Source organism: Salvelinus alpinus, chromosome 36 (genome assembly GCF_045679555.1).
Source record: "Salvelinus alpinus chromosome 36, SLU_Salpinus.1, whole genome shotgun sequence".
NCBI classification, from domain to species: Eukaryota; Metazoa; Chordata; class Actinopteri; order Salmoniformes; family Salmonidae; genus Salvelinus; species Salvelinus alpinus.
In genome coordinates, this window is record NC_092121.1 from 15107508 (window position 1) to 15130780 (window position 23273).

The 23273-nt window shown below is 45.7% G+C and overlaps 1 protein-coding gene across 5 annotated transcripts in view; it reads left to right on the forward strand.

Moving 5' to 3' along the window:
- Window positions 1-23273, forward strand: part of LOC139565534 (serine/threonine-protein kinase N1-like) — a 45163-nt gene that overhangs the window by 3744 nt on the left and 18146 nt on the right. The window contains exons 1-4 of one of the 5 annotated variants that reach the window (XM_071385960.1): window positions 9649-10304; window positions 22098-22219; window positions 22338-22519; window positions 22671-22813. In XM_071385960.1, the coding sequence (XP_071242061.1) occupies window positions 9672-10304; window positions 22098-22219; window positions 22338-22519; window positions 22671-22813 (1080 nt within the window). In that variant the 5' untranslated portion in view covers window positions 9649-9671. Of the gene's footprint in view, window positions 1-9648; window positions 10305-13504; window positions 13541-19513; window positions 19905-22097; window positions 22220-22337; window positions 22520-22670; window positions 22814-23273 lie in introns of those variants that run through there. The other 4 variants (XM_071385964.1, XM_071385961.1, XM_071385962.1 and 1 more) reach the window with 4 other exon arrangements.

Sequence of the window (23273 nt, forward strand, 5' to 3'; positions counted from 1 at the left end):
CAGCGCGACACATTTCATTGGCATAGAGTTGATCAGGCTGTTGATTGTGGCCTGTGGAATGTTGTCCCACTCCTATTCAATGACTGTGTGAAGTTGCTGGATATTGGCGGGAACTGGAAAACACTGTTGTACATGTTGATCCAGAGCATCTCAAACATGCTCAATGGGTGACATGTCTGCTGAGTATTCAGGCCATAGAAGAACTGTGACATTTTAAGCTGTGTACAGATCCTTGCGACATGAGGTGATTGCGGCAGATGAATGGCACAACAATGAGCCTAAGGATCTCGTCACGGTGTGTCTGTGCATTCAAATTGCCATCGATAAAATGCAATTGTGTTCGTTGTTCATAGCTTATGCCTGCCCATACCATAACCCCACTGCCACCATGGGGAACTCTGTTCACAACGTTGAAATCAGCAAACCGCTCGCCCACACGACGTCATGTCTGCCCTCTGCCCGGTACAGTTGAAACTGGGATTCATCTGTGAAGAGCACACTTTTCCGTGCCAGTGGCCATAAAAAGATGACAATTTGCCCATGTTACGACGCTGAACTGCAGTCAGGTCAAGACCCTGGTGAGGACGACAAGCACGCAGATGAGCTTCCCTGAGATGTTTTCTGACAGTTTGTGCAGAAATTCTTCGGTTGTGCAAACCCACAGTTTCATCAGCTGTCCTGGTGGCTGGTCTCAGACGATCCCGCAGGTGAAGAAGCCGGATGTGGAGGTCCTGGGCGGGCGCGGTTACACGTGGTCTACGGTTGTGAGGCCGGTTGAACGTACTGCCAAATTATCTAAAACAACGTTGGAGGTGGCATATGGTAGAGAAATTAACATAAAATTCTCTGGCAACAGCTCTGGTGGACATCAGGAAACCTTCTCTTTCAATACTACACTGAATATTTTTGTTCAGTGTAGATTGTAGCATGGAGAAGAATGTTATCTCCAGGAGCAGTAGATTGGCTACACATAGATACTGAGAGATTGCTGATTGAGATCAAGCAGGCACGATGGCAATGATAGACGTCCCTGTTGGAGCAGACCTATACTCTGCATAGTGATTGGGCTTGATTGTTCTATTTCCCCTCAATACCTCATCAAGGCTTTACTGGGGGGCAGAATGTTTTTTTTTGGAAGGGATGGGGACACAAATGAGCAGAGCTACAGCACATTACTCAGTCCTTACAAGACCTCTCTCTTTCTTTCAGTCCATAAGACTGATCTCACTCTTTCTCTTTCCCTCAGTTTCCCCCTCTCACACATTATCCATATTATCCAGTGCATATAATAGGGCTTAGTCCATCAGGGTGTATTGGTCTCTCTCTCTCTCTCTCTCTCTCTCTCTCTCTCTCTCTCTCTCTCTCTCTCTCTCTCTCTCTCTCTCTCTCTCTCTCTCTCTCTCTCTCTCTCTCTCTCTCTCTCTCTCTCTCTCTCTCTCTCTCTCTCTCTCTCTCTCTCTCTCTCTCTCTCTCTCTCTCTCTCTCTCCCACTTAGTTGTCCTCCGTCTCTTTCTCTCTCTCATGTATTGATTTGATGTTTGTTTATTTGCTTACTCCCTGCTCCCCAGACAGCTTCACTGAGTGTAAAACAAGAATCCCCCTGGGTATTTGGGTCTTGTGCATTGATAACACACCACCCTTATAAACTTACATTGCAGCCATCCTCTCATGCATTTTTTATATCTTGTGGTTTTCTGCTGTCCTTATCAATGCTCTAGAAGATCTCTGTGAACTGGTTGCAGCCAGCTGGTCATTATGTATGTTCAACGATTCTCTGCCTTTTTTTGCTTTTTGCCAAATGGCTTTTTATTGATCGTGCAGGAGAGTGGAAACATTTCCTCTGTCAGTACATTTCTTTAATGGCATCAAAGACTTCCTCCACGCTTAGGCCGACTAAGCCCCAGACACCTGTTGCGCTGTATATTAAAAAGAGAAAAAAAACACTATGGTTCTTCTTTAGAAGGGCCAGCTCCTCATCACGCAAACAAAAACTGTTTTGGCTCCAGCTGTCGTTGCTGATAGCTCCATTGATAATAGGATTAGGAGACCCTGGACATTTCTGTCTTGACCCACTCCCATGGTGGCATTACACCCAAAACCCACCCTCACCCCCAGTCCCAGCCCTTCACTCCAGGATTAAACTGGCTCTGTGGAAATATATCCTATCCTCCCTTAGACCTGGCTGCACCCTGCCCAGCTGTAGAGATGGCGTGTACATTTTTTAATGAATCAAAATCGGGCTTAGGTGGTGGGCGTGGTCAATGGCGCGATCTCCGACTGAACATTTTAGAGGCTCTCTTGACTGCAGAGACAGAATTTTGCCATGGGGTGGAGAGACATTTTTACCATTTTAAAGCTAGTTTCTTACATTTCTACACATTTTGTCATGGCTTAGGCCGTGTTCTTATGGTATCTGAGTGACTCAAACATTATTTAAAAAATCAATGGGGGCCCAATGCCCTGACATTTTAGGAATTTTATATTCCATCTGTCTAGTTTTTCATTTTGATTATTGTTAGTTCTCAAAGATGATATTATTTAAGATATATAGGTCCATTATCTTTTTTACATACATTATATCTGGTTTTAGTTGTTGAATTTTACACAGAAAATGTTTTACCATTCCGAAAATTAGTATTTTATATAAATACTGAACAAAAATATAAACGCAACATTCAACAATTTAAACGATTTTACTGAGTTACAGTTCATATAAGGAAATCAGACAATTGAAATATATTCATCAGCCCCTAATCTATGTATTTCACATGAATGGGCAGGGGCGCAGACATGCATGGGCCTGGGAGCCAATCAGAATTCGTTTTTCCCCACAAAAGGGCTTTATTACAGACAGAAATACTCCTCAGTTTCATCAGCTATCCAGGTGGCTGGCCTCAGACGATCCCGCAGGTGAAGAAGCCGGATGTGCAGGTCCTGGGCTGGCGTGGCTACACTTTGTCAGCGGTTGTGAGGACGGTTAGACGTACTACCAAATTCTTTAAAACGACGTTGGAGGCGGCATATGGTAGAGAATTAAACATTAAATTCTCTGGCAACCTCTCTGGTGGACATTCCTGCAGTCAGCATGCCAATTGCACACTCCCTCAAAACTTCAGACATCTGTGGCATTGTGTGACACAACTGCACATTTTAGAGTGGCCTTTTATTGTCCCTAGCCCAAGGTGCACCTGTGTAAAAACCATGCTGTTTAATCACCTTCTTGATATGTCACACCTGTCAGGTGGATGGATTATCTTGGCAAAGGAGAAATGCTCACTAACAGGGATGTTAACAAATTTGTGCACAGAATTTAAGAGAAATAAGCTTTTGTGCGTATGGAACATTTCTGGGATCTTTTATTTCAGCTCATGAAACATGGGACCAACACTTTACATGTTGCGTTTATATTTTTTGGACTTAGGCGGCCCGTAAAAAAACCCTGGAGTGGTTATGTTAAGCTAGTATACATGATCCCAACCCATGTTCCCATGGGCATGTCACAAAGCCAAACCTACCTTGCCCATCCAGTCAGTCTTAACAAGAGCTGTTCCTTTGTCAGTCCAGCTATAGTTCTGCTCTGTTCTGCCATGCTGGCTAAACACCCACTGGCTTGCCTCACAGGATTAGTTATGTTTACTGCCAACCCACCCTGATCATGGATGGATCATGAAAGACTGTCCTCCACGGTGGCATGGGGCAGCCAGACCTGTTGTTTGTGACTATACTGCTCAGTGCAGTTGTGATGGATGTTGTGTAGGTTATTGTGAGTGACGTTTTGAGGCCTGGGGTATCATGGGATTGTGGTGGTGTTATAGGATTGAGGAATTTTTTATTTAACCTTTATTTAACCAGGTAGGCCAGTTGAGAACAAGTTCTCATTTACAACTGCGACCTGGCCAAGATAAAGCAAAGCAGTTCGACACATACAACAACACAGAGTTACACATGGAGTAAAACAAACATACAGTCGTGGAATGTGTTACAACAAAGAAATGCCTGAAACAATGTTATGTGGGGGCACCATATTTTACTCCAATTGGCCAAGCATAAGCACCATTTTAGAGTGAGTAGGAAATGAGGTTGCTGATTGGAGTCGTGAAGGAGCCAATGTTTTATCTCTGCAGAAATGGGCAGTAATCAGTGCCTTTGTAATCACAGCCAGAGACAGCATTCTGACTGACTGACTGACTGGCCCAGCTGTGGTGCTGAAATCACAAACGGATAGCTTTCGTCATTCAGTAATCTTTTTCTGTAATACTTTATTTTAGTAAATACAAGGTAAACAAAATAGCTTTTTGACTTACCTTGGAAGTTTTCCATGGGTCAAGGGGCACTACCAACCTACAAAAATGCTTCCATTATTTGGGTACAGCCACCACAGGCTGTCACAGATCAACGCCAAATAATGTTGCTAAAGGACTTTGTTTGAATTTAGTTGATTTTGACATTCAATGCTTAAAGATGGAATCCGCAGTAGGGGAAAACAGCGCCACTGGCTGCCCCACCACCGTTGTTATTGATTTTGTTTGCGAACTGAGGAGAGTTGCCCAGCATGATAAAAATTGCAGTACATATTGTGCTCTTCTGGAAAAACAGTTTGCAGGAACGTCTTTATTGTTGTAATATCGCAAACGGAGGTGGCTGCTTCACCATTAAGGATTCCAGCTTTAAGTGGAAGCTATGCTGAGCAGCATTGTTTTGGTGTGCTCTTTGGCTGGGAGGGAGGCACCATTTTGAGGTGTGAAGGTGAGACATTCCCCAGTGCTGTGACCACTGAGACCTGTGAGGAAGTTAGTCTGTTCTAGGAAGATAAGAGCAAGGCCAGGTCATGCCCATGCAGTGACCTGATTGTGGTTACCTAGGGAAATGGTGATGAGGTAGCCTCCCAGTGAGATCATGTGATAGCGTCTGCTCTGTGGGAATAGTGTAGGGTGTAAGAGGAGCACAGACGCAGTGCTTGATGGGTGCAGCGACAGCCCTGCCATCCCAACAGTAGACTGTCTGTTCTGTCTACCCAGGGGCCGTTAATGTGAGCCGAGGAAGAAAAACGTCTATTATCAGTCTCGGTCTAAAAGTAGAGAGAGAGACATGACCTGGTTGGCTGTAAAACAACAGAAGAGCACAAGACCAACTGTACCTCTCATAATTCTCTTAAAACACAGACTTTCAGACTGGGTCTGGTAGAAATGGTGAGGATCAAACAGCAGTCCTTTTCACATGCCATGAAACATGGTGCTTAGAATAAGTCACTGCCTGGAGAGACAGAGAGAGAGGGGGGGGGGGGGGTGAAAGTGGAGAGAGGGGAAATACATGACAGTTGGAGGGTACAGTAAATGACTGTTTGGTTGTGAGTTAGATTCCTAATTGAGCTGATGTTGCAACTTATCATCTTGATAATTGCTGTGATTTCCCATCGGTGGTATGGCAGTTGTAACCACCCTACAGCTCTCCTTCCTGCTGCTCCTGTGGTGTGTCAACCACACTGTTGCTCTGATTAGATCGGTTTACTCCTTCACTTATTTTAGCTCCTCAATTGTACCCCACCTTGCATTAATCACGCTAGGGGAACTTAGGGTATTTTGAAGTGGTGTTCCTGTTCCCACTGTTGACTAGGCATCCGTCTTAGTGTACTGTGAGTAAGGAATGATGCACTTTGCTATACTTTACTATTTTATTGTTTTATAGAACACACAATAGTACTGTGCTCATTAGTCAGTTGGGAACATTAGTCAACAACATACAGCCACACATATTGGTGCTGTCTTTGCCTTCCTGTTTGCGGACGCTTGCCGTAATCGTCAGCAGAACTAAAGATGGATAATCATCAGCTTTATAGGACGCGCCCTTATCCCCTTTGCCATAATCATTTTTAATCTGCTCTCGGTGTCCATTAAAATCTGTTTCCAATTCATTCTTTTCTCAGAGCTTTCGGTGCAGTGTGCAGCGTCTTTCCCTGACCCCTCTAGGTGAGGGAGCTGTAACATTAAGCTCCTATAAAGCATGTCAGTGAAGCCCTTATCGGTGGAGTCAAGAGCCAGGCAGAGAGGCAGGGAGATGAGGACAGAGGGCTGGATATGGAGAGAACCAATACTGTTGCTGCTCAGACCTTAGACCAACAAAGTGTTCAAAGAAGATTTGCCACAACACAAAAATCTAAGTAGATCTTAGCGCTGCATTGCTTCTCTATCTCTCTCTCTCTCTCTCTCTCTCTCTCTCTCTCTCTCTCTCTCTCTCTCTCTCTCTCTCTCTCTCTCTCTCTCTCTCTCTCTCTCTCTCTCTCTCTCTCTCTCTCTCTCTCTCTAACAAACACACAAACATAGATTGAGTTATTTCCGTGGTATTTCGGGCGCAGTCACAGGCAGACGCCCTGAGTGGGGCATTAGTCACGGCTGAGCTGTGGCAGATTTGAATCGGTCTGCTGGAAAATCACTCCCTTCACTGTTTTTTTTCATGCACCACTGTCCTGAGGCTGTGTTTGTGGAGTGGAGCTCACAGTCTAACACAGCATGGTTCTCAGTCAGTCATTCAGACCTCCTTTCTCTCTCTCTCTCTCTCTCTCTCTTTCTCTTTCTCTTTCTCTTTCTCTTTCTCTTTCTCTCTCTCTCTCTCTCTCTCTCTCTCTCTCTCTCTCTCTCTCTCTCTCTCTCTCTCTCTCTCTCTCTCTCTCTCTCTCTCTCTCTCTCTCTCTCTCTCTCTCTCTCTCCCTACCCCCAACTGGGCCTTAGTGAGTGGGAGGATGTAGCTATCGACCCTGGACAGGCTCGCTGCGGAAATCCCCACGCCAGACCATCTGAGTCAGAGCCAGAAGTCACACAGCTTGGAGCCCCAATTTCCCTGGAGTCAAAGCACAGAGACATACACAACCCCATGGGCCAGGAGTTTGTCTCTCGCTCTCTGTGTCTCTCGCTCTCTGTCTCTGTCTCTGTGTCTCTCGCTCTCTGTCTCTGTGTCTCTCGCTCTCTGTCTCTGTGTCTCTCGCTCTCTGTCTCTGTGTCTTTCGCTCTCTGTCTCTGTGTCTCTCGCTCTCTGTCTCTGTGTCTCTCGCTCTCTGTCTCTGTGTCTCTTGCTCTCTGTCTATGTCTCTGTCTCTCGCTCTCTGTCTCTGTGTCTCTCGCTCTCTGTCTCTGTCTCTGTGTCTCTCGCTCTCTGTCTCTGTCTCTGTGTCTCTCCCTCTCTGTCTCTGTGTCTCTCCCTCTGTGTCTCTGGCTCTCTGTCTCTGTGTCTCTCGCTCTCTGTCTCTGTGTCTCTCGCTCTCTGTCTCTGTGTCTGTGTCTCTCGCTCTCTGTCTCTGTGTCTCTCGCTCTCTGTCTCTGTCTCTGTGTCTTTCGCTCTCTGTCTCTGTGTCTCTGTCTCTGTCTCTGTGTCTCTCGCTCTCTGTCTCTGTCTCTGTGTCTCTCCCTCTCTGTTTCTGTGTCTCTCGCTCTCTGTCTCTGTGTCTCTCGCTCTCTGTCTCTGTGTCTCTCGCTCTCTGTCTCTGTGTCTCTCGCTCTCTGTCTCTGTGTCTCTCGCTCTCTGTCTCTGTGTCTGTGTCTCTCGCTCTCTGTCTCTGTGTCTCTCGCTCTCTGTCTCTGTCTCTGTGTCTTTCGCTCTCTGTCTCTGTGTCTCTGTCTCTGTGTCTCTCGCTCTCTGTCTCTGTCTCTGTGTCTCTCATTCTCTGTCTCTGTGTCTCTCGTTCTCTGTCTATGTCTCTGTGTCTCTCACCATGTTCTAAGCTGCTGACTAGATACGATCAAAGGAATGGCATCAGTTAACATGGCTGTGAATCTATCGTCCCATAAAGCACCTCAGTAATTCTCCCTCTGCTCTGTGTCATGACCATATTCAGGATGACTGTTGTAGGTCACCAACTGTGTTTGCAATGTGCTGCTTTATGCAGGTGGGTTCAGTAGAGCATTGATAACAAAGTAGTCTACTTTAATAAATGATTCCCTGGTAACGTCAGAATTCTCCATCCACTGCTCTACATGAGTGGGACACAGAGAGACACATTTGTACTTCCCTTTGGATGTTGTTTGGAAATGCAGTCTTCAACCCTCTGAGGCCTGAACAGAGAGACTGATTGTGGTGTTGCTCACAATGGACAGAGTCAGCAACACAAACACATTAGCATTTATTGAAGTCTCTTGAGAAGATGGACCCCTCCACAATGCTGCTTTTCATGGGGATAGACTCTTTCCCAGCTGTGAACCGGGCACTCCTGGCATACACACACACACATACACAGTCTTGTACAACTAAACTTGTGGGGACACAAAATTCAATCCCATTCAAAATCCTATTTTCCCTAACCCCTAACTCTAACTCTTACTCTAACCTTAACCGTAACCTTAACCCCAAAACCTAACCATAACCATAACTCTAAACCTAACCCTAGCTCTTAACCCTAACCCTAGCTCTTAACCCTAACCCTAACCCTAACCCTAACCCTAACCATAACTCTAAACCAGTGGTTCTTAACCTGGGTTCGATCGAACCCCAGGGGTTCGGTGAGTCAGTCTCAGGGGTTCGGCGGAGGTCAAGACACACATCCGACTCATATGATTCGTGATGACACTCCCCGCTTGGCCATCATTGGCTGCAGGTGATCACGCTACATCGCTTGGCCTATCTGTGCTGCAGGGAATTTGGTGCGCTCAGTAGTCGACTTGTGACTGTCGTGATGGTACGTCTTGTCATTTCTTTCTTAATATTTTAATCCCTTCATACTTGCTATGTCGAGCAAAAAAAGAAAGTGGTCGGACGAATATGTACAATATGGATTCATATGTATAACGGAACGTGATGGGAGTCAGCGTCCTAACTGCATGATTTGCAATGCCAAGTTGAGCAATTCTAGTCTAGCACCGGCAAAACTAAGAGAACACTTCCTTAAGCTGCATAGAGATGGAAAATACAAGAACACAACGCTCGCTGAATTCAAGGTGAAGAGAGACAGATTCGATGAAAAGGCTACTCTGCCTGTTCTCGGCTTTGTACCCATTAACAAACCGATCCTCACAGCATCGTACGAAGTTGCTTACCTGATCGCAAAGCAGGGCAAACCACACACCATTTGTGAAACACTCATAAAACCAGCTGTGTTGAAGATAGCGAATATCATGCTGGGAAAAGAGGCTGAAGTTAAGTTATCCCACATTCCTCTTTCAAATGACACCATCAGCGACAGAATAGAGGACATGAGCAAAGACATCTTGGCTCAAGTAGTTGCAGATCTGATTTCAAGCCCGGCAAAATTCAGCCTTCAACTCGACGAGACCACAGACGTTTTCAATCTAAGCCAGCTTGCTGTATTCGTGCGCTATGTGAAAGACGACGTGATAAAGGAAGATTTTTTATTTTGTAAGCCTCTTACAACAACAACTAAGGCAGCCGATGTGAAGAAACTTGTGGATGACTTCTTCAAAGACAACAATCTTTCGTGGGATATGGTTTCTGCAGTTTGTTCGGACGGAGCTCCAGTCATGCTGGGAAGAAAGTCTGGTTTTGGTGCGCTAGTGAAAGCCGATGCGCCACACATCATTGTTACGCATTGTATTCTGCACAGGCATGCGTTGGCAACAAAAACCTTGCCTCCAAAACTGGCAGAAGTATAAAAAATTGTAGTGGAATGCGTGAACTATGTGCGAACTAGTGCTCCGAGGCACCGCATCTTCAGTGAGCTGTGTAAAGAAATGGGCTCTGAATTCGAGGTACTTCTGTACCATTCTAACGTTCGGTGGTTATCCCGGGGACAGGTGCTGAATCGTGTTTTTGCCGTGCGTGTGGAATTAGCCCTGTTTTTGCAAGAGCACCAACATTGTCATGCAGATTGCTTCAAAAATTCTGAGTTCATTCTCATTTTAGCGTACATGGCTGATATTTTCGCAGCTCTCAATCATCTCAATCAAAAGACGCAGGGCGGTGGAGTCAACATCATCGAAGCGGAGGAAAACCTGAAGGCTTTTCAAAAAAAGCTACCGTTATGGAAACGACGAACAGAGAACGATAACTTCGCAAACTTTCCCCTGCTGGACGACTGTGTAAGTAAGATCGAAGATGTATCTGGAATCGGAGACATTTCTGTACCCGCGGAACTGAAGCAAGCAATTGCCACGCACTTAGATGAGCTTGCAAAGTCTCTCGACGGATACTTCCCTACAAGAGAGTCATATCCAGCATGGGTGAGACAGCCGTTCACGTTTAGTGTTGAGACAACAGATGTCAATGATGAATACCTCGATGAAATCATTGAAATTCAGCAGAGTCAGGTTCAACAGCAACTCTTCAGAACAACAACGCTTTCAACGTTTTGGTGTCAACAAATGGTAACGTACCCTGTTATTGCTAAGCTCTGGAGATTTTTATACCGTTTGTTACAACATATCTTTGCGAGCAATCCTTTTCGAGGATGCTGGACATAAAAACGAAGAAAAGGAACAGACTTTGTTGCGAAAATGACATGAGACACTTGCCAAGGTGAAGCCGCGCATTTCTGAACTGGTCTCTGAAAGGCAACAGCAGAAGTCACACTGATTTGCAGTAAATATTCATTATTATGTTTTTGTTTTTGTGTGAAAATCATGTTTTGATGATTTTGTTCTTTGAACACACAGTGTTGATGTTGATGAACGGTTCATTTTGTGCACCAGTAAAATATATACCTATGTTTTGAATTTGAAAAAATCATATTTTATTTTTCCAATTAAGAAGGGTTCGGTGAATGCGCATATGAGACTGGTGGGGTTCAGTACCTCCAACAAGGTTAAGAACCACTGCTCTAAACCTAACCCTAGCTCTTAACCCTAACCCTAGCTCTTAACCCTAACCCTAGCTCTAAACCTAACCCTAGCTCTAAACCTAACCCTAGCTCTTAACCCTAACCCTAGCTCTAAACCTAACCCTAGCTCTTAACGCTAAACCTAATTGTAACCCTAACACTAAACCCCATAGAAATAGCATTTGACCTAGTGGGGACTAACAAAATGTCCCCAGTTGGTTAGCTTTTTGTTCGTTTACTATACTTGTGGGGACTTCTGGTCCTCATAAGTATAGTTAAACATGCCCACACGCACACACACATAATCTCCCGTCATACTTACAGGTTAAAGTTCACTATTGACTCAGAGTTTGGACATCCTCTATTATACAGTATTTTTTATACAAAGCACACAGAAAAAGTCCAAAACATACAAAGTTCAATATGCTTATTCGGAGGCTTAATTATACAATCTCACCTAAACCTTCCAATCAAATCAACTCAAATGTTATTAGTCACATGCGCCGAATACAACAGTGAAATGTTTACTTACGAGTCCCTAACCAACAATGCAGTTAAAAAAATAAATACGGATAAGAAATAAAATAACAAGTAATTAAAGAGCAGCTGTAAAATAACAATAAGAATACAGGGGGGTACCGGTACAGAGTCAATGTGCGGGGGCACCGGTTAGTTGAGGTAATATGTACATGTAGGTAGAGTTATTACAGTGACCATGCATAGATGTTAACAACAGAGAGTAGCAGAGGTGTAAAATAGGGGAGGAGGGGGGCAATGCAAATAGTCTGGATAGACATTTGATTAGATGTACAGGAGTCTTATGGCTTGGGGGTAGAAGCTGTTTAGAAGCCTCTTGGACCTACACTTGGCGCTCCGGTACCACTTGCCGTGCGGGAGCAAAGAGAACAGTCTATGACTAGGGTGGCTGGAGTCTTGGACAATTTCTTAGGGCAACTTTCCACTGGTATCTGGTATTGTAGGATTAGGAGGCCACTTTCATAAATACAGTGCGCGAGCATAGCCTTTCTGTACACTACAGTAATGACACCCCTCTAACTGTTTTGTACACTGTACTCCAACTCTGCCCCTGGGAGCATGTTGTCACAATTAGGAGCATTGGTTCTCCACTCTCAGCCTCTCTACTCTCTACGTTTCCACTGACATGGACTTCCATGCTGTTTTATTCATAACTCTTCAGTTGGTGTGTATATTAATTATCTGAGTGGTAGCTCTCTCAATGTGATGTGTTTGTCTGCTGTGAACAGTGGTTAAGCAGCACATCAAGGGGAGGAGGGAGGAGGGGAGTGAGTGGTAATTGGAATTCACTGTTGCTCCCCACCAGGCCCTCTTAACCCAAATCCCAGCCACTGCTGCCTGCTGAATGGGGCTGTGTGGAGATGAGAGGATGTGAGGAGAATTCAGACAACCTCACATATCTCTCCTGTTTCCCTGGAACCTTGCGCTCGCTCTCTCTCTCTCTCTCTCTCTCTCTCTCTCTCTCTCTCTCTCTCTCTCTCTCTCTCTCTCTCTCTCCCTCATTCTGTCACGTTCCTGACCTGTTTTCTGTTGTTTTTGTATGTGTTTAGTTGGTCAGGGCGTGAGTTGGGGTGGGCATTCTATGTTATGTGTTTCTATGTTGGGTTTAAGGTGTTGCCTGATATGGTTCTCAATTAGAGGCAGGTGTTTGACGTTTCCTCTGATTGAGAACCATATTAAGGTAGGCTGTTCTCACTGTTTGTTTGTGGGTGATTGTTCCTGTGTCTGCCGTTACACATTCTGTCACTGTCTGGGTCTCTAGATGACAGTGCAAAGGGAGAACACACTATTAGACATAATACCTCACTGATATAACTTTGGCAACAAAATCACTTGTGATTACACGACAAAGTGTAGTCATTAGGCCATGAAATTGATGGATAATAGTGCTATTGAGAGAGTTCTGTACTGTTTTAAACACTCTTTCTCTCCTCACCTTTACTTTCTCGCTATCTCTACCGCTTCGTTTTTTAGGAACTTGTGGTGATGTTCATGATTGCCGATGTTCTCTGCTGACCCCAGAGGTCACTGTTTCTCATCCTCTGACACTTATAGCACAACACCATGTTCATTCCCTTTCCTTCAGGGGCTATCAGCACACCTGCCCCTTGTGGCACACCTCTCTGTGCTTTTGGCACACCTTGATGGGTCATCTACAGGTCACTGTCTGTCACCTGTCTGAACATTCACTCCGAAACAGTGGCTTCATATTGCTTCTAGGTTAATCCATGACCCCAACTCCAAAACATGTCATCGTCATCATCCAGCTTGTTCCTGGAACTACCAATCCCCCAGCAGTTCCCCCATCCCTCATTATTCTTCCCCCAAAATATCCCATCAGCGCATACATGACTGAGCTGGAAAGGACATTGTTATTAAATGATAATGACTTATACATTAGTGCCTCATAGCCTATCAATTAAGCAGCAGCACTATGCTTTCTCATTTCCCTGTCATTGTCATTATTGATATTTGCTTATGCATCACCAAGCATCACAGGTGTGAGGGAGGGAGTTGGGAGGGAAGTGGCGCAGATAGACAAGAGTGCTTCCCTTAAAGTCAATGAGATGGGCGTTATGTTTATTTATAGAGGCAGGCGAGGCAAACCAGCAGTCAGGCCATTAACTTCATCAAAGGGATGGCTTTCAGTCAATGGCTACATCGAGCTGAGAGGAGCTACTACACACTGGGGCCCAGCCACAGCATGGCAGATAGACTGACTGAGGGATGACGGGAGAGAGGAAGAGGGTGAGAGAGAAGAGGGAGAGGGATGAGGGTGACTCCCATTTTCTTGTTTCTTTCTCTCTATGGCTGTCTTGTGTGTTGCATGTCACATACATACATACATACATACATACATACATACATACATACACACACACACACACACACACACACACACACACACACACACACACACACACACACACACACACACACACACACACACACACACACACACACACACACACATACATACATACATACATACATACATACTTGACTTCTCTATAGGAAGTCATTCTATGGGACACTTTCACTTCCTCTGTGGTGATGGGCAACATTTGCCCTGTTACTGTGTGTGTGTGTGTGTGTGTGTGTGTGTGTGTGTGTGTGTGTGTGTGTGTGTGTGTGTGTGTGTGTGTGTGTGTGTGTGTGTGTGTGTGTGTGTGTGTGTGTGTGTGTGTGTGTGTGTGTGTGTGTGTGTGTGTGTGTGTGTGTGCCTACCTGTATGTTTGTGTACATCTGTGTGTTTATGAGAGAGAAAGTGTTTTGACAGTGTGTGCCTGGTCTGACATGGCTGTGAGCAATTCTGAATTTGACCTAGGGTAGCCTCTGAGTCAGGGCTTCAGACTGACACAACCTCACTGAATCAGTCACTGACAGGAAGAGGCTGGAGGCAACATGGACACTGCTGCTGTTCTGCTGGGTCCCTCTCACTGCTCTTTGTCTATAAAATGTACCTGTTTGTTATGGTTATTCAGCCTCTCTAGTAGGGCCGGGCGATATATAACATTTATTTTATTCATTCAAATGTATGTTTTTGCATGATATTCCAAATGCCTGTATCTCAAGAATGGAGTTTTTTTGTCTTTTTCGTTTTTATGAGTGTTTAAGTCCGCTTGTTCTCATGTTGTGTTTTTGATCTTGTCTCCTTTGCGCCTTCTGTGTGTGTGCACCTTCCCATTTACATGCATTGGGCTTATTTTGGACAGATTTTGCAGAGAGTGAAACCTCTCGCGTCACCTCTTCCTCTCTGTTTACACACACCAAGCCCCTCCCCTGCCACTCACACCACCAACGTTGAGAGATCACTTCTTCCTCTCTGTTTACACACACCAAGCCCCTCCCCTGCCACTCACACCACCAACGTTGAGAGATCACTTCTTCCTCTCTGTTTACACACACCAAGCCCCTCCCCTGCCACTCACACCAACAACGTTGAGAGATCACTTCTTCCTCTCTGTTTACACACACCAAGCCCCTCCCCTGCCACTCACACCACCAAAGTTGAGAGATCACTTCTTCCTCTCTGTTTACACACACCAAGCCCCTCCCCTGCCACTCACACCACCAAAGTTGAGAGATCACTTCTTCCTCTCTGTTTACACACACCAAGCCCCTCCCCTGCCACTCACACCACCAACGTTGAGAGATCACTTCTTCCTCTCTGTTTACACACACCAAGCCCCTCCCCTGCCACTCACACCACCAACGTTGAGAGATCACTTCTTCCTCTCTGTTTACACACACCAAGCCCCTCCCCTGCCACTCACACCACCAACGTTGAGAGATCACTTCTTCCTCTCTGTTTACACACACAAAGCCCCTCCCCTGCCACTCACACCAACAACGTTGAGAGATCACTTCTTCCTGTTTACACACACCAAGCCCCTCCCCTGCCACTCACACCACCAACGTTGCGAGATCACTTCTTCCTCTCTGTTTACACACACCAAGCCCCTCCCCTGCCACTCACACCACCAACGTTGAGAGATCACTTCTTCCTCTCTGTTTACACACACCAAGCCCCTCCCCTGCCACTCACACCAACAACGTTGAGAGATCACTTCTTCCTCTCTGTTTACACACACCAAGCCCCTCCCCTGCCACTCACACCAACAACGTTGAGAGATCACTTCTTCTTCTCTGACAAGTGGTTTCAACTCGCTATTTGCATTTGAGGTTTGGTCCAACAGAGTTGGTCATATGGACACATTGAGACATTATTTTATTGTAATAGGGGATAAGTTAACCTTTAACAATACCATTTTTATGTCTCATCTATTCAAATTGCGCACAGAGCAGACACTTCTAACATTGATTCTGGAAAATTCATGCTCAGTTTGTCATTACCACGTACCGCTATCAGCATTTTAGCCAAATAATGTTATACTAGCTATCTAGTCTGTGTTTTATAAATGTGCAATAATCATAAAACACAATTATATAAGCAATTGGAAAAATATTGAGATATAATTTTTAGCCCATATCGCCCGGCCTTACTCCATAGGGTTGCACAAATTCACGTGAACTTTCAATAAATTCCCTGGTTTTCCAGAAATCCTGTTTGGAGGATTCTGGATTTCCTACTTATTCCCTCCTGATTCCAGAATCCTCTAACTGGGATTTCATGAAAACCAGGGAATTTATTGTAAGTTCCCATTTTGCAACCCTAATCCTCCCTCCCTCTCACTCTCATGATACAAAGCCTGTGACATAGTTCATTTCCACTTCCTGTTCCCTGTTCTGTGAAGCAGCTGTGCCTCTGTTTCTCTCCATGGGTGTTCTTCTCCATGTGGCCTGATGCTATTCATGAACAACATGCTTCTGTCGTAACATGATACATACAACGACTGCTGTGCATCAATGTTTCCCTGTTTAGGACAAAAGACAAGAATAGCTATTGATTCCTTTAGCTTTTGTTATTAGGTGTAATTAACTATGTATGACTGCTTTTTCAGTTACTGATTTGAAAGCTTTTTGTGGTTTCCTGGTTGTGATATCTTGGCCTTTGACCGTTTTCACTCAGCTGTGCTCTCTACATCCTCCTGTGCCTCTCACCTCTCCCCAAATGAACACACACACCGGTTGCATCACGGCCTGTTACGGGAAATGCTCCATCCATGACTGCAAGGCCCTTCAGCGGGTGGTGAAGATGGCCCAGTACAGTGCATTCGGGAAGTATTCAGAACCCTTGACATTTTACACATTTTGTTATGTTACAGCCTTATTCTAAAATGTATTAAATCATTTTTTCCCCTCATTAATCATCTACACACTATACCCCATAATGACAAAGCAAAAGCAGGTTTTTAGAAATGTTTGCAAATTTATTACAAATAAAAAACGGAAATATTACATTTACATAAGTATTCAGACCCTTTACTCAGTACTTTGGCAGCGATTACAGCCTCGAGTCTTCTTGGGTATGACGCTACATGCTTGGCACACCTGTATTTGGGGAGTTTCTCCCATTCTTCTCTGCAGATCCTCTCAAGCTCTGTCAGGTTGGATGGGGAGCGTCGCTGCACAGCTATTTTCAGGTCTCTCCAAAGATTGTTTGATTGGGTTCAAGTCAAGCTCTGGCTGGGCCACTCAAGGACATTCAGAGACTCAAAGCCACTCCTGCGTTGTCTTGGCTGTGTCCTTGGGGTCGTTGTCTGGTTGGAAGGTGAACCTTCGCCTCAGTCTGAGGTCCTGAGCGCTCTGAAGCAGGTTTTCATCAAGGATCTCTCTGTACTTTGCTCCGTTCATCTTTCACTCGATCCTGACTAGTATCCCAGTCCCTGCCACTGAAAAACATCCCCACAGCATGATGCTGCCACCACCATGCTTCACCATAGGGATGGTGCCAGGTTTCCTCCAGACATGTTGCTTGGCGTTCAGGCCAAAGAGTTCAATCTTGGTTTCATCAGACCAGAGAATCTTGTTTCTCATGGTCTGTGTCACGCCCTGACCATAGAGAGCTTTTTATTCTCTATGTTGGTTAGGTTGGGGTGTGACTAGGGTGGGTCATCTAGGTATTATATTTCTATGTTGGCCTGGTATGGTTCCCAATCAGAGGCAGCTGTTTATCGTTGTCTCTGATTGGGGATCATATTTAGGCAGCCATTTCCCATTTGTGCTTTGTGGGATCTTGTTTTTGTGTAGTGCCTGTGAGCACTGCATTTTCTTCACGTTTCGTTTGTTCGTTTATTGTTTTGTTTTGCTTTGCTTTGAGTTTCACATAGTAATAAAAGATGTGGAACCAAGATCACGCTGCGCTTTGGTCCAGTTATTATGACGAACGTGACAGAAGATCCCACCTTAGCATGACAAGTGCGAGGAACTGTCACAGAACGCACCGGGCTGTGAATGCGCACTGGAGACACAGTGCGTATCACCGCAGAACATGGTGCCTGACCGGTCACACGCTCCCCACGGTGAGTACGTGGAGTTGGCTCTGGTTCAACCCCTGGCTCCGCCAACCACCCCGTGTGCCTCCCCCAATTTATTTTTTGAGGCTGCCTCTTGGGCTTCCGTCGTGGCCGCGACCCCCGGTGTCGTCATTGTTGCTCCCTCGCTGCTTCCGCCTGATTCCATGGCAGGCTTCTGTCTCCGGCCATAATCTCTTCCCACGTCCAGGATGTCCTCCACTCCTGGCTTTCCTCCTGGGCATGCTGCTTGGTCCGTTGTTGGTGGGATCTTCTGTCACGATCGTCATAACTGGACCAAAGCACAGCGTGATCTGAGTTTCACATAGTAAATAGCACCAGTGACTTCCGTCTGGCCACTCTACCATAAAGGCCTGATTGGTGGAGGGCTACAGAGATGGTTGTACTTCTGGAAGGTTCACCCATCTCCACAGAGAAACACCTCCCTGACCAAGGCCCTTCTCCCCCAATTGCTCAGTTTAGCTGGGCTGCCAGCTCTAGGAAGATTCTTGGTGGTTCCAAACTTCTTTACATTTTAGAATGATGGAGGCCACTGTGTTCTTGGGGACCTTCAATCCTGCAGAAATGTTTTGGTACCCTTCCCCAGATCTGTGCCTCGACACAATTCTGTCTTGGAGTTCTACGGACAAATCCTTTGACCTCATCAAGTTGTAGAAACATCTCAAGTAGGATAAATGGAAACAGGATGCACCTGAGCTCAATTTCGAGTCTCATAGAGTCTCAAAGGGTCTGAATACTTATGTAAATAAGGTATTAAAAAAATCTAAAAACCTGTTTTCGTTTTGTCATTATGGGGTATTGTGTGTAGATTGATGAGGGAAAAATAAATGTAATCCATTTTAGAATAAGGCTGTAACAAAATGTGGAAAAAGTCAAGGGGTCTGAAAACTTTACGAATGCACTGTACATCACCATGCTCCCACCCATCCAGGATATCTATTCGAAACAGTGCCTGAGGAAAACCCGCACCATCATCAAGGACCCCACACACCCCAGTCATGAGCTGTTCACTCCCTTACCGTGTGGCAGACGTACCGGAGCATGAGATCTGATACCAACAGGCTCAGAGACCGTTTCTATCTACAAGCCATCAGACTGTTGAACACTTGAACTGGACCTGCTCTGATTCGTCGCACCTTAGAACACATGCACTGACTCTCTCTCTCACACACACACACACACACACACACACACACACACACACACACACACACACACACACACACACACACACACACACACACACACACACACACACACACACACACACACACACACACACACACACATTCATTCTACACACACATCACAACTGCTTCTACCAGACTCTTGTTATGATTGCCAAATACTGCACAATTTAAACACTTGCCCCCGAATCCCCCCTTCCCCAAAACACGTGTAAATATTGGACTCTAAATTGTACCTTCCTGTATTATACTTATACTAAAATGTTTATTCTATTCTACTGAGCCATTTACTTTTTGTTCTTATTGTTGTTGTATTGTCCAGAAGGAACCTGCAAGTAACAATTTCTTTGGACTGTGTATACCAGGTGAATCCTGTACATATGACTAATGAAACTTGAAACACACACAGCATCTGGCAGTGTGTTTGATGTGATCAGTGTCTATCACAGCAGCCTGTCGCTATGCTAAGAGCAGCCAACAGCAGGAAGCAAAGTGACATTGCTCACTCGCTTACAAAACCACACCACTCTCCTCTGTGTGTGTGTTTCTGTAGTGTTACTGTTAGTCTCTCACTCTCTCTCTAGGCTAGAGAGCAGAACAGGAAGCAGTGGGGTGGGGCTGGGGCTGTGTCTCTCTCTCTCTTCCTACCTCTTCCTTGCTCACTCGCTTCGGATTGAGTCTCTTTTGATTCCTGGCGGGAAGGAAGCACATCCCGGATTTGAGGAGGCAGGAATAGCTCTCTGTACTTTGAGTGGTGGTTCTGGTGTGAGAGTGTGTAACGGGGCAGAGGGGAGGGGTTGGGCAACACAGAGAGAGCCAGGGTGGGCCATGGCCAGCGAGGGAGCTTTGGCGGACTGCCCAGGGGAGCACACAGCTGCAGACCACCCCACTCACACTGAACAGGACCAGGGGGACACCGAGTCTTCGGTAGGCACACTCTGTCTGGGCACCATACAACATGGCTACCTTCCACACTACAGTGTGTTTGTGAGTTTCCTCTCCGCTTTCTGCTTCATGTTCACTTCCTTCTCAGTCCATGCCATTTCTGATGACTCATGTCGGAGCTGCTTTTAGTATTGTCGCATTGTTTTCAGCTCCATCTGAGTGGAGAACTGCCTCTATTTAATTTCTCGGTATTGTTCCACTGGAGGGCATTGCTAAATGGCAATAAATGTATAGTAGTGAGTCACATGGTTAATGGTCCGGCCCTTTCCTCCTTCCTCTTATGCTGTTGTCTCTCAGCTATTCTTCTCTCCTCTGTACCACTGTTGCTCACGTCCTGCCTCGGTATTAGTGGCTGTTAATTTTAAGACGAGTGTGTGTGTCAAACTAGTGTGTTGTATGTGTCTCAGTTCTGCTCAACAAGTGGGTGTTCTTCCTGTCTTAGTCCTACCAAGGCTCTATTCCTCCCTCATCTTTCTCTCTCCTTGTTTGTTCTCTACCTCCATCTCTAGGTGTTGTTAGGACAGTAACACCATGCTCCAGCTAACTGGGCCATTTGACCCACAATTTGTGATCGCGTTGATACCAACAGTACTATTTCACCTGTATATCTAACGCTGTGTTCCTTCACAACAAATAGCCAAGCATTTCAGTGAGCCGTTTGACACAACATTAGGTCATCAGGTCCGCTGTGAGAAATATTCCCAGATACCATGACTACTCTGCACTGTTGTTGTGCAAGGTTTCCTGTTTAATAGCCTGTGTAAGTAGCCCTCAAAAGCCCAATAGCTTGGCTGCAGCCTGCTGTATTGTATTGCAGATGGATTATGGTTCTAATGAGAGTCTGCCTGGTAGGAGCCGGGCTCTGCTCTGTTATGCCTGGCGTGGTGCTGAACAGGCCAATAGGGACGCTGCTGTAATCAGATCTGCAGGCTGGAGCCAGGCCCGGGTCTCTGAGTGGCCTACCGCAGTCAGTCAGTCGTTATGAGAGGGGAGGGACTGGGACTGCTCTGTCTGTCTGTCTCCATGTTGTAGGATCTGGGCTCTGTTCAACTCTAATAATGAGCTGTCTCTGTTTGATTGTTGCTAATGTCTGCTGTTGGGGATTTACTGTGATAGTGTTGCATGCCGTTTTGTGTGTGTGTGTGTGTGTGTGTGTGTGTGTGTGTGTGTGTGTGTGTGTGTGTGTGTGTGTGTGTGTGTGTGTGTGTGTGTGTGTGTGTGTGTGTGTGTGTGTGTGTGTGTGTGTGTGTGTGTGTGTGTGTGTGTGTGTGTGTGTGTGTGCGTGTGTGCATGCCAAGTGTGTTTATATGCATGCAATGCCGTTACATGCATGTATGTCTGTATTTGTGCCTAATGTCTATCACACTGTCATGTCTGTTTGTGTGCTGTATCTGTTTCTGTGTGGCTGGCTGAGAGCTGGCGTGCTGACAGCGTGTCTGTGTGTATCAGTGGCTCTGAGCAGGAACAATCCCTGATAGATTTTAGTCTCTATTAATGTTGCCCTAATCTGATCTGATCAGGCAGGGACGTGAGCGCTCAGGCCTTGACTCATTTAACGTCTCAGTCTCACTCTGCTGCTCTTAGAGACTCAGTTCTCTGAGGGGAAGCGCTCACCTAATTTTTTAAAAGTCCCTGACTCCGTCTATCCCTTTCTGTTGCTGTCTTGGCCTCTGTTATATCTACTCTAGCCATGGATCTACAGTACTTTTACTCTTTGCTGCGCTGCAGTCACACAGGATGAGCTGAAAGGTTGGGCTCTTTGGTTTGGGCACCTGCCTCTGGGACCCATTGGAAACGCATTAGCCTGCTCTCTCTCTCTCTCTCTCTCTCTCTCTCTCTCTCTCTCTCTCTCTCTCTCTCTCTCTCTCTCTCTCTCTCTCTCTCTCTCTCTCTCTCTCTCTCTCTCTCTCTTTTCCGTGTACAGATAAATGCTCCTCTCACTCCTAATGTTTGCTGCCAGTTTAGTGCTGCTCAGTTAAACCTTCTAACCTACAGGGCTGTGTGGGAAACATCTGGTGTCAAAGGTGAACACAACCTAGTCCCCTGCACCTCCACTCCTCCAAAACCCCTAATTAGGCACTTTTTCCCAGAGAGTGGTTTTGCATCGAATTGGAAATACGGCAGACCTTTGTTTATCGTGTCTCTGCTATCCCCCCAATATCATCTTGGCACACTACATGTCGCAATGTATTTGACCGATGCTAATCTATTATCCATTCTCTCTCCCCCTGTCAGAGTGACCCAGGTGGGCTGTCACTGCTGGAGCAGCTGGGTCTGGACCAGAGCTCAGACTTCTCTGACTCCAGCATTCAGCAGCGGCTGGACGAAACGAGGGAACGCATCCGCCGGGAGATCAGGTTAGCATTACTATTTAATTACTCATTTACTATTCAATCATTTCTATGATGTATTGATTAACTACTCATTGTGTGATACTACAACTTATGAAAAGTCCCTGTGATTTGACTGGATCAGGAAGGAGCTGAAGATCAAGGAAGGAGCAGATAACCTGAGGAGAGCCACCACAGACAAGAAGAATGCCCAGCAGGTGGACAGCCAGCTTCGCAGCTCCAACCGCAGACTGGACAGCCTGCACTCAAAGTTACAGGAGCTGGACGCATACATTGTGGTCAAAGGAGGGGACGACAACAACACAGGTATCACTGACGGGGATGGAACTATGAAGCCAATGGAGTGTAGCCTTATACCATTGGATGGATTCGAACAAAAGTTGTAATATAGAAACATGTTGGCCATTGTTAATGATTATAATAACTGTCAGTTAATACCATGACCTTTGACCCTCAGATGCCCCCAAGTCTCCCGGGGCGCGCAGCCGCTCGGCCAATCAGGACCGGATCACGGCTCTGGAGCGCCAGCTCAACATCGAGCTCAAGTGCAAACAGGGAGCAGAGAACATGATCCCCATTTATGCCAATGGAGTAACCAAGGTACTGGACCTGACTGGACTACCTAACCCCTCTAATATATACAGTGGGGAGAACAAGTATTTGATACACTGCCGATTTTGCAGGTTTTCCTACTTACAAAGCATGTAGAGGTCTGTCATTTTTATCATAGGTACACTTTAACTGTGAGAGACGGAATCTAAAACAAAAATCCAGAAAATCACATTGTATGATTTTTAAGTAATTAATTTGCATTTTATTGCATGACATAAGTATTTGATCACCTACCAACCAGTAAGAATTCCGGCTCTCACAGACCTGTTAGTTTTTCTTTAAGAAGCCCTCCTGTTCTCCACTCATTACCTGTATTAACTGCACCTGTTTGAACTCGTTACCTGTATAAAAGACACCTGTCCACACACTCAATCAAACAGACTCCAACCTCTCCACAGTGGCCAAGACCAGAGAGCTGTGTAAGGACATCAGGGATAAATTGTAGACC